Source organism: Mesoplodon bidens, assembly GCF_964165515.1.
Source record: "Mesoplodon bidens genome assembly, chromosome: 4".
Classification (NCBI taxonomy): Eukaryota; Metazoa; Chordata; class Mammalia; order Artiodactyla; family Ziphiidae; genus Mesoplodon; species Mesoplodon bidens.
The window spans coordinates 139,719,515-139,730,548 of NC_138160.1; the positions used below are offsets into that span (position 1 = coordinate 139,719,515).

The 11,034-nt window shown below is 51.3% G+C and overlaps 1 protein-coding gene across 1 annotated transcript in view; it reads right to left on the reverse strand.

Moving 5' to 3' along the window:
- UNC13A (unc-13 homolog A) overlaps positions 1–979 on the reverse strand; it is a gene marked incomplete at both ends in the record, with an annotated part of 57,954 nt that extends 56,975 nt beyond the window's left edge. Inside the window, one exon of the mRNA XM_081232644.1 lies at positions 965–979. Coding sequence (XP_081088770.1) covers positions 965–979 — 15 coding nt within the window. The remainder of the gene's footprint in view (positions 1–964) is intronic.
- Positions 980–11,034: the final 10,055 nt, after the last annotated feature.

Sequence of the window (11,034 nt, forward strand, 5' to 3'; positions counted from 1 at the left end):
CCCCACTCTGCACCTCCCTCTCTGTGTCCCTTTTTTACAGACCAGGGGCAGAGCTCAGAGGGGAAGCCAGTTGTCCAAGGTCTGTCGTCCATCCTCTCCTCTAGGGAGGAGGTCTCTCCCTGTCTCCTTCCTTCCGATGCTGGTTCTCTCCACCCCTGTCATCCCCTTGTCACGTCTTTCTGTCTCTCTTCTTCCCTTCCTCCCTCTGCCTCTGTCTTTCTTGTTCCCAGTCCCTTATCTCTCCCCCTTTCCTCCTCCCTAAGTCTCTCTGGGCCAGAGGGTAATGGGCTCAGTTGGGGTCCACAAGCCGTGGGAGATTGCCGGAGAGCTCTAGCTCTAAGAGTGAGCCCCCGGGCCCCTTCAGAGAGTTCAGGGTGAGGACATCAATATATGCTCATCACTGGGGACTCAGAGGGGGGAGGGGCAGACTCAGGGTGGGAGACGGGGCTCAGAGAAGAATGGGGAGTCAGCGTAGGAAGCTCATGGCGGGGAATAGGATTGCGATAAGGAGGAGGGGGGTAGGGGACTAAGGGAAGGGGGCTCGGAGAGCTTGGAGGAGGCTCATGACGGGGGAGGGGACTCAGGAAGGGTGGGTGGCCTCAGGGAAGGGGCTCAGGGGATAAGAGGGCTTGGAGGGGGCTTCCCTGGTGGCGCAGTGGTTGAGAGTCCGCCTGCCGATGCAGGGGACACGGGTTCGTGCCCCAGTCCGGGAAGATCCCAAATGCCGCGGAGCGGCTCGTCCCGTGAGCCATGGCCGCTGAGCCTGCACGTCCGGAGCCTGTGCTCCGCAACGGCAGAGGCCACAACAGTGAGAGGCCCGCGTACCGCAAAAAAAAAAAAAAAAAAAAAAAAGGGCTTGGAGGTAGGGGCTCGGGTGGGGGTGCGGATGGGGCTCAGAGAAAGAGCCGAGTCTCTCTCTGCCTCTCTCTTCCCCGTCAGCGAGAGGAACACGAGTCATTGTCGCCTTCACCACCGTCATCGTCATCACATCTCCGCCCCGCTGCCTTGCCCCTGCCCGCTGCCTTCCTCTTGCCTGCGGTATCGGGGTCACCAGGGCGGAAGCGCCGCCCCTCCTTCACGAGCTCCTGGTCACAAGCACGAAGCTATTTATAACGTGGGCGAGGAGGGCGTGAGCAACGCGACCGCGGGGAGTGCTGAGTGGGGGAGGTGCCCACTGACGGGCGGGCAGGAGATACCGCGTCACGCCAGGTCAGCAGACTGCGCGGCCTCCCCGGTCCCCGCCCACCCCCCCGCCCCCATCTGCGCTGACTGATTAATGTGGACGCACAGGCAGCTGTGGCCCAGGGCAAAATCGGTGGAAGTGAGAGCAGGGGCTCATTGGCGCTGCCAGGCTCTGGGCTTCAGTTTCTGCATCTGGGAAATGGGGCAAGGCAAGCCTAGTTGGTCTCACTTTCTTCTCCCCTTCCTCTTCCCTTCTTCTTCCTTCCTCTTCCTCCCTCTCCCCTTTCTTCTTCATTATTATTAGCATCAGCATTATTATACTGTTATTACTACTATTAGTACCATTACCATTACTAGTATCATTACTATTTTTATTATTTGGTTGAGTTTGAAGTGTGCTCCTGGCCTGGACGACCCTAGATTCTAATTGAGGTAGACTCCAGTCCTTGGGACATCTGGTCCATAACCTGCCAGTCCTGGGAGTGGGAGTGGGGGAATAGAGAACTCCAGCCACCAGGGGAAGCGGCTGAAAGCCCACCCACAGGACATGCTTATCAGGTGTCAGAAGACACTACAAGTGGTGGAAGGAAAGCATAGAGAATTCAGAAATAGATTTTAGGATGTTTGGTATTTAGTATGTGATGTCGATAGCAGACAAGGGCTTTGGGATAAGGACATTGGTCTCTCTGGCTTTGCATCTGGGAGAGAATAAATGAGGACTCTCATCCTCCATGGACAGAAATAAGCCAGAGCCAGACTGAAGCCTTAGATGTAAAAAAAACACACCAAGAAACTTGACAGATATTCTGTCTGTGTTGTTTACCAGGTACCACTTAGAACTAGGCCTGGCATATAGTAGGTGCCCATTAAATAATGTTCACTGAAGGAATGACGTCATTGCCTCCTCCAGCAGCCCTACGCGAAGACCTGAAGACCTGGTCCCGCGGCGCGGGCGCTGTCCACTGTGCTGAACTCAGTGTCTCCTCCCTGAACTGTCCACGGTGCTGAACTTTTCATCCCTGCCCACGTACCTCCAAAGAGTTGGCACCTCTTTTGCGCCCTATGTATTACTGAGCCCTCCTCAGGCCTGAGAACGCAGTGAGCTCTCGGGAAATGTCCTACACTCGCGGACCACTTTCCAGAAAGCTTTTAGTCCCCAGTAATAAAAACACCATCACAGATTTTTCCTGTCTTTGGCTCACACTTATTGACCATTTCCACAAGCCAGGCATCATGCCAAGTTCTCTGCGTGCCTCATATGACTGGAGAGTTCCAGAAAACCTAGGCAGTGGGCACTATTAGTGTGCCCATTTTACAGATGGACACACTGAGGAATGAAGAAGATATGGGACTTTCCCAGAAGTGCTGGATTTAGGGATTCAAACTCAGGCCTCCTGGACTCAGGATGTACTGGTTCACACCTCACAGAGGAAGCTAATTGTGTGTGGGAGGCAAGTGAGGTACAAGATAGGGAGGTGGCTAAGACTGCAGCCCTGAAGATGAATCAGAGCCAACACCGGAGGCATCCTATGAGGTTGTTGAGAGCAAAGATCAGATGCAGACACCCCTGGCTGTGTGGTATCAGAAACAGTAAGAGACAGAGGGATTTGTGAAGCCTTCCTGGGAGAGGGGCAGGGGAAAAGCCATGATGAATGGGGAGATTGTGATATGTCTCTTTGCTGAGTGGATGAAGGAAAAAGGTGATCCCAGGACAGATTCTCACCCCATGGTAGGGACTTAGGTGTCCCCAGGTTCTGGGGGCTGAGGGGAGGCTCGACTTTCACTTTTCACTCCCAGTAGGCTGTGGAGTCAGGCAGCTACACCTCTGGCTCTGTGGCACCAGGCGAGTTGTTGAACCTCCCAGAACCTCGGTTTTCCTCATCTCTAAAATGGGTTGCTCTGAGGATTAAAGAGGGCAATGGGCATAAAAGTCCTCAACAGTGTGCCTATAGAATGCTGGATAGATGGGGCTTGTTGTAGATATTATTATTAGTTGTGCGGTAAACTCACTCTCAAACGCATTTGCTAATTTATATGCAATATTCAGTCATCAAATATTTATGGAACATTTTAAACATTAAGTGGCCTGGCAAAATGTCATGATGCACATAGGAAAGTCTAGAACCAAATCCCTGTCACCACGCTTTTGCGCTTGCTGTGCCCTCCACCTAGAGCATGGTGTCCCTTCTGCTCAGTTCCCCCTCATCTTCTGAGACTCAGGCAAATCGTGATGATGGGAACAGGGTAGGCTTCCCAGAGGAAAAGAGCCATAGAAACGCTCCTCTCCATCTCCCGCAGCCTTTTCCCATCTCTCCCACTCTGACCCCACTAGCATGAGGCCAGGAGTAAGGCTGGGTCCCCAGAGCCAGGAACAATGCCTGACATATAGTGGGTGCTCAATGCTTGCTGAGTAAATATATGAATGAATTCACAAAGGAACAAGGTGGCACTTGCTGTTAGCAGCCTCAGAACTCTGCCAAGACTTAGCAAGTGGATTAAGGTGAGGGGGGGGCAATGGGGCTCCACATAGATAAAGAAATGAGAGGTGGCAGAGGCAAGGTCTGTACAGGGTGGTCTCCCACGTGTTATTGCAGCATATGCACACAAGAACTTGCATTTGTGTGTTCTTGAATGTGTATTTGCTCGTGTTACCAGTGCAGGCAAGTGAGTGTATATGGGTGTATGTGTGCATGTGTAGAGGGACATGTACTCATGTGCACCATCTGAGTGCAGGTGAGGGTCTGCACGTATGTGCTGGGGAGTGGGGTGTGACTGTATGTGGGACATGCTGGTTTGTGTGAGTTTAGGTACGTGCAGGTTTTTGAGTGATATGTTAGGTAGAAACACATGTTGGGGTGTGTGATATGCAGTTGTATAGCCTGTGTATTTTTGTTTACTTGCAAACATGTACACACTCATGTGTGCATCATTATTCACCTATTCAAAGTGACTGCTTTGAGTGTCCAGGCAAGTGTTATCACGTGTGTACATATATGGCCTTGGCATTTGATCATGTGTATACATGTGTTTCTTGGGATTCAGGGCCCTAACAGGCATATATATATGTACATGCCTGAGGGGTAAGGCATGGGTAGATCTTTAGGCGACATGGCTATTATGAACATTAATCACACATATCCGTGTGTGTGCATGTGTGCAGACACACATGCCTGTATTGTGGGGACAATGTCTATGGCGCAGAGTGATGGTGCCCAGTGTATATGTATGTGTGTGTGTTCAAATGGGCATGTGAACCTGTACATGTGTCCATGAATGTGCAGTCACAGACACGTGGTCTTCATAGAGACTTGGTGAATTCTGAGCATTTCTGTCCACCCGAGGCAAGTCTGGGTTTGAACGTACCAGTCCAAGTGTATGCAGATGTGGGCAATCATGGGTGGGCCCCTGGTTCGGGGGCAGGTATTTCCTCAACTCTAAGGATGAACTCAGATCCAAGAAAAGCCCTCTCAGCCTAGTTGCCTTGCTCCCTCTTCTTTCCCCCTCAGCCCTCAAGGCCTCCCACTCTGGGCATCTCCCCCACCCTTCTCAGCATTTCCCTATCCCCACTTCTCCCAGTCTCCCGGCACCCAGCCTCTCCTAGCATCCACTGCTCCCTTTACACCTCAGGGCTCTACCTCCCACCTCATCCCAAGCCTTGCTCTTCCCAGCCACCCCCTCTACTCAGCTGGTGACTCCTTCTCTATAAGTTCCACAAAATCATCCAACACTCTTCTTCCCCTAGGCCTCCGATTTAGGAAGCCTCACCCCTCTTACTGCCTCCGCTTCACACCACCCCTGCAGCCAAGACTCCAGTGTGCATCAGAGTTAAGGGTGAGATTCTAGAGAAGCCCAGCTCCGAAGACGGGGGTGAGGGGCAGAGGAGAGCAAGCTTGGAGGAGTCAGCCAGCAACCCACATACCCCCTCCTCCAGTGCTATCCCCTCCCAAGAGTTAGGCAGCTCAGAGGATGGGGAGGGGCCAGGAGGGGGCGTTGGACGTTCACCTCCCCCTCCCCTTGGGCCTAGTCTGTGAGGGGTTCATGGGGGTCCACTCCACCTCCCGACTTCCCTAATTCCCTAGACTAGGGGCTGAATGAGTTGACTTTCGATCTTACTGGCCCTTCTCCCACCATCAGCCCCGACCGTTGGGAACGAGCTCAAGGAAAGGAGGCCCCTGTCCCTTTAAGAACACCCGCGTCCACGCCGGCCCAGCCTCGCGCGCAGCACACGGGAAGCCACCGCTGCGGCGAGCGGGCGGGCGGGGCTGGGTTTGTGAATGGAGAGGCATAGGAGGAGGGGGGAGGGGGGAGGGGCAGTGGGGGAGGTTCCCGGCTCCTGGGCCTGCCCACCCGGGTCCAGGAGGAGGCTGGGGTTCATATCTCTCTCCCTCTATCTCTCTCTCTTTCTCTCTCTCTCTCTCTCCCAATTTTTCTCTCTCTCTTTCACACACACACATACACACACAGCACACTCCCGGCAGCCTAAGGTCTCCCTAAGCCTGCCATCTCAGGCTTGGCGGATACACCCCTTCTCCCACCCCAGGCCTTCTTGAAGGGAGTAGAGGCGAAAGGGGTGGACCCCAACCCTTAAAACCCAAGGTTGAGACCTCTATACGCCTTGAGCCCTGTTTCACCACCACCCCTACCGCCAAGGTTCCCTGCTGAGAACTCAGAATTACCCCAGACGCCTTGGTCCAGGTGGGCTGGCTTCTCCCCCACCCTGCCTCAGGGGTTGGGGGGGCAGTCATGCCCCTCCCGAGTCTCTTTCCCTCCACCCACCCCAACGCAGAAGGTGGGCCTGGGCGTGGGCCTCGATGCAGATGGCGTTCCGGCCCCAAAATAGCTCCACCCCACCTCTCCTTTCCTCCCTCCAGCGCAAAGTGGGTGAGGTGAGGATGGGTCGTGAGGGGTGCAGGGTGGTACTGCACTTCCAAAGGGTCGGCTCCCTGCGGAGAAGGCCGGATTTGCATGCGGTGGGGCCAGAGAGGGCGGGGAGGGGGAGGCCCTCGGGCGACTGCCCCAGCCTCCACTAGAGAAGGCAAAGAGTTAACCGGAAAAGTGCCCCCAGACCCCCAATCACAGCCCTCTCATAATGCTGGAAGAGGTCTCCCCCACCCCAGTCCTCTCCACTCCCAGGGTGAGGGATACCTAGAGCTCACGGTAGTCCTAATGACCAAGCCCCTCTACCCAGATCTTACACGTTCAGGGCTTGGAGACCGCTCCCCCTGCACTCCTCTCCGAATTCCCAGCCCTGCCCGCAGCCCAGCTCACAGCCCAAGACTCCTTCCAAGCACCCTGCAGGATTCATTTGAACTACCCAGCCCGACTCCTTCCACACGAACCCGCTATTAACCTGTTCTACACAGACGACCCAGTCTAGACCGTTTCCAGATGGAGCCCCAGACCCCTGCCCGCGTCCACAAGGGCCTCCGCGTTCAGCCGTGTCCACACGACCCCAGTAGCGGCAACCAGGACCCCCTGAGAGCCCAGCTGCATCTACACTGATCACCTTCTCAGGCGCCCTGACGCTTCTACAAGGGCTACCCCCTCAAAACCCAGCCGCGTGTACTCGGGTCACCCCCTCAGGAACCCAGCCGCATCCACACGGACCCCGAGCCCAGTCCTGGTCCACATCGGTTCCCCGCCCTGCAGCCTCGCCTCCTACCTCCAACGCATAGTAGAGACATGTCTCCAGAGTCGCCGGCGGGCCGGCTCTGTCAGGTCGGTCTTAGCTGCCGCTGGGTTGGGGCATGGCGGGGGCTGCAGCCCGCGCTCAGCTCACGCCGGGGCCCGGCCTCCGCCGCCTGCCATCTTGGTTCAGCACCGGGGGCGCGGACAGCTCCTGACGTGGTGCTGATGCGGGGCTGGCGGGCGGAGCCTGATGGGGCGCGGGTGCTGCAAGCTCAAGGGTGAGGGTGGGGTTTAAAGGGCCGGAGCCGGGTGGGAGCTGAGGGCAGCCATCACGCAGGTTCCCTTCTGGTTCTGCGTGTTTTCGTCTCTCCTTTAGCTCTCAATCTTGAGTCGTTTGCTGTCTCTCTGCTCTCCCTGTGTATCTCTATTCCTCTGTCTCTATATCTCGTTCTCTTTGCCTCTGTTTCTCTGTCTCTCTCTCTGGGTCTCTCTATTCCCCTGACTCTTTGACTCCCCGTCTCTCTGGGTCATGTGTCTCCCTGTGAACCTCTCTCTGTTCAATCTCTCTGTGTCTCTGCCACGTCTGTTTAGGTCTCTCTCTGTCCCTGTTTCTCTCAGCCTGTGGATCTTGGCACACACTCGGAATGGATTCCACCCTTCACTCCTTTGTGTAACTGGCAAACTCCTATTCATCCATCAATGCCCAGTTTGAATATACTCTTTTCCAGAAAGCCTTACCTAATTCCCCCAAACCAAGCACTTACTCCACATTTCTGGACTCCCCCAGACCCCAACCCTGACCCCAACACAGCTCTGCTCACCACCCCTCCCCACACATCTAACCAGGCAGTTCCGTGTGAGCCGGTGCCCTAACACACCTAATACAAAAACCTGTTCATTGTGTATCTCCAGTACCTAGAACAGTCCCAGAGGCTGAGGCCCACAGAGTCCCCAGCCCCCAGCACACATGACAGAGCTTCATAAACACAAGATGTATATGGAGTTAGTCACAAGGGAGGCATGTGTTCAAAACCCAACTCTGCCTCTAATCACTGGCATGACCTTGGGCAAGTCATGTGACCATTCTGCCTCAGTTTCCCTGCCTGTAAAACAGAGATAACAGGACCTACCTCACAGAATTGCAGGAGTTATTATATAAGTTAACACCTGAAAGCACTTGGAATAGTAATGTATAATGTCAACCATTGTTGAGAATCTCATTGCTTTCAAAATTTTTATTACATATTGATTAACCATAGGTAAGGAGTAAGAAGCAGCAATGACAGGCTTGAATAAAGAACAATACCATCATAATGGTAGACCCCATAGGCCACTGTCCCTCCCCAATCGATTGTCCCTTCCCTCTGAAGGAAGAGCTACGTCTAATTTTGTTTTTCATTCCCCTACTTTTCCTTAGAGTTTTACCACATATTTATCAGCAAACAGTACAGGGTTTAGTTTTGTGTCTTCTTGAACTGTCCATAACTAAAATAAAACATTCACATTGTTATAACTTGTTTTTTTTGCACAACGTGATTTTACTGATATTCATCTGAGTTTCTTGTGGTTAGCTGTAATGCATGCATTTTTCACTGCTGTATAGTGTTCCTTTGAATTAGTACATCTTTGATTATCTATTTTCCAGTTGGTGGACTTTTTAAAAAATAAATTTATTTTATTTATTTATTTTTGGCTGCATTGGGTCTTCATTGCCGCACGCGGGATTTCTCTAGTTGCAGCGAGTGGGGGCTTCTCTTCGTTGCAGTGCACGGGCTTCTCATTGTGGTGGCTTCTCTTGTTGTGGAGCATGGGCTCTAGGCACGCGGGCTTCAGTAGTTGTGGCACGTGGGCTCAGTGGTTGTGGCACACGGGCTTAGTTGCTTCGTGGCATGTGGGATCTTCCCTGACCAGGGCTCGAACCCATGTCCCCTGCATTGGCAGGTGGATTCTTAACCACTGCGCCACCAGGGAAGCCCCAGTTGGTGGACTTTAAGATTGTTTCCACTCTGGGATTATCACAAACAAAGCTTTTATAACCATTCTCAGAAATGTAGGCTGGTGCACAGGAGTAGTGATGGCTGGATCATAGGTCACCTATATGCTCAGCTTCATGAAATAACATTCAACTTGTTTTTGATGTGGCTTCAGCAATTTACATCACATCAGTACCATATAAGCATTCAGCTGCTCCACATCCTTGCCAACAGTTTGAATTGTCTGGGTTTTTGAGTTGTTCCAAAATAAGAGGGTGAAGTGTGCCTCATTTTGGTTTTGATTAGCTTCCTGATTGCTCATGAGGTGGAACACTATGATTTTTTGGTTTCTTCTTAGGGTGAAATGCCTGTTGAAGTCTTTTATCTATTTTTTTTAATGTGACTGTCTTTTCCTATTGATTTATAGTTATTTATCCATATTAGATAAAAATCCTTTATTAGTTTCACGTGTTGTAAAAATCTCCAATTTTGTGGCTTGTTTTCATTCTATTCATGGTGTCATTTTCTGAACAGAAGCTCTTATTTTTTATCTTATTTTATTTTTTTAATTGGAGTATAGTTGTTTTACAATGTTATGTCAGTTTCTGCTGTACAGCAAAGGGAATCAGTTATACATAGCCACATATCCACTCTGTTTTAGATTTCCTTCCCATTTAGGTCACCGCAGAGCATTGAGTAGAGTTCCCTGTGCTATACAGTAGGTTCTCATTAGCTATCTATTTTATATATAGAAGTGTATATATTTCAATCCCAATCTCCCAATTCATCCCACCCCCCTTCCCCCCATGGTAACCATAAATTTGTTTTCTACATGTGTGACTCTATTTCTGCTTTGCAAAACTCTTAATTTTTATTTATTTATTTATATTATTTATTTTTTTAAATTTACTTATTTATTTTTGCTGTGTTGGGTCTTCGCTTCTGTGTGAGGGCTTCCTCTAGCCGTGGCAAGCGGGGACCACTCTTCATCGCGGTGCGTGGGCCCCTCACCACCGCGGCCTCTCTTGTTGCGGAGCACAGGCTCCAGACGCGCAGGCTCAGCAATTGTGGCTCACGGGCCCAGTCGCTCCGCAGCACGTGGGATCCTCCCAGACCAGGGCTCGAACCCGTGTCCCCTGCATTAGCAGGCAGACTCTCAACCGCTGTGCCACCAGGGAAGCCCAAAACTCTTAATTTTTAAAATAACTTTTTTATTTTGGAAAAATTTTAGATGTACAAAAAAAAAGCTGCAAAGGTACAGAGCTATAAAAGGCACAGAGCATTCCTGTATATCCTTCACCTGGTTTTCCCTAATGTTAACATCTTACATATGGTTATACGGTACATAGGTCAAAATAAGTGCCATTGGGCTTCCCTGGTGGCGCAGTGGTTGAGAGTCCGCCTGCCGATGCAGGGGACACGGGTTCGTGCCCCGGTCCGGGAAGATCCCAAATGCCGTGGAGCGTCTGGGCCCGTGAGCCATGGCCGCTGAGCCTGCGCATCCGGAGCCTGTGCTCCGCTAAGGGAGAGGCCACAACAGTGAGAGGTCCGCATACCGCAAAAAAAAAAAAAAAAAAAAGTGCCATTAACATTGGCACTTGTTATTAACTAAATTGCAGACTTTATATTTCACTTGTTCTTCCACTAATGTTCTCTATCTAGTCTAGGATCCAATCCAGGATCCTGCATCACATTTAGTCATCTTATCTCCTTGGTCTCCTCCTCTCTGAGTTTCTTAGTCTTTCCTTATTTTTCATGACTTTGATACCTTTGAAGAGTGCTAGTCAGATATTTTGTAGAAAGTCCCTTGACTTGTGTTCATCTAATACAAGTTAGATGGAGTTTAAGGGGAAGATCACAGAGGTGGGGTTCCCTCCTTGTCACATCATACCAGAGGTCCCTGATGTCCACATGACATCACAGAGGATATTAATTTTGATTACCTGGGTAAGGTGTTGTCTGCCAAGTTTATCCACTGTCAAGTTATCATTTTTCCCTTTCCCTGCTCTGTTGTTTGTAAGCAAAGCACTAAGCCCAGCCCATGCTCATAGGGAGGGAATTCACCTCCTGAGCGAAGTTTCTAGGAAGCTCTTAATTTTAAATTCCTTTTTCTTATTGCTGTAAAATACACATAACAGGAACTTCCCTGGCAGTCCAGTGGTTAAGACTTCATGCTCCCAGTCCAGGGGACACAGGTTCGATCCCTGGTTGGGGAACTAAGATCCCGTATGGCTCAGCCAAAAAAAAAAAA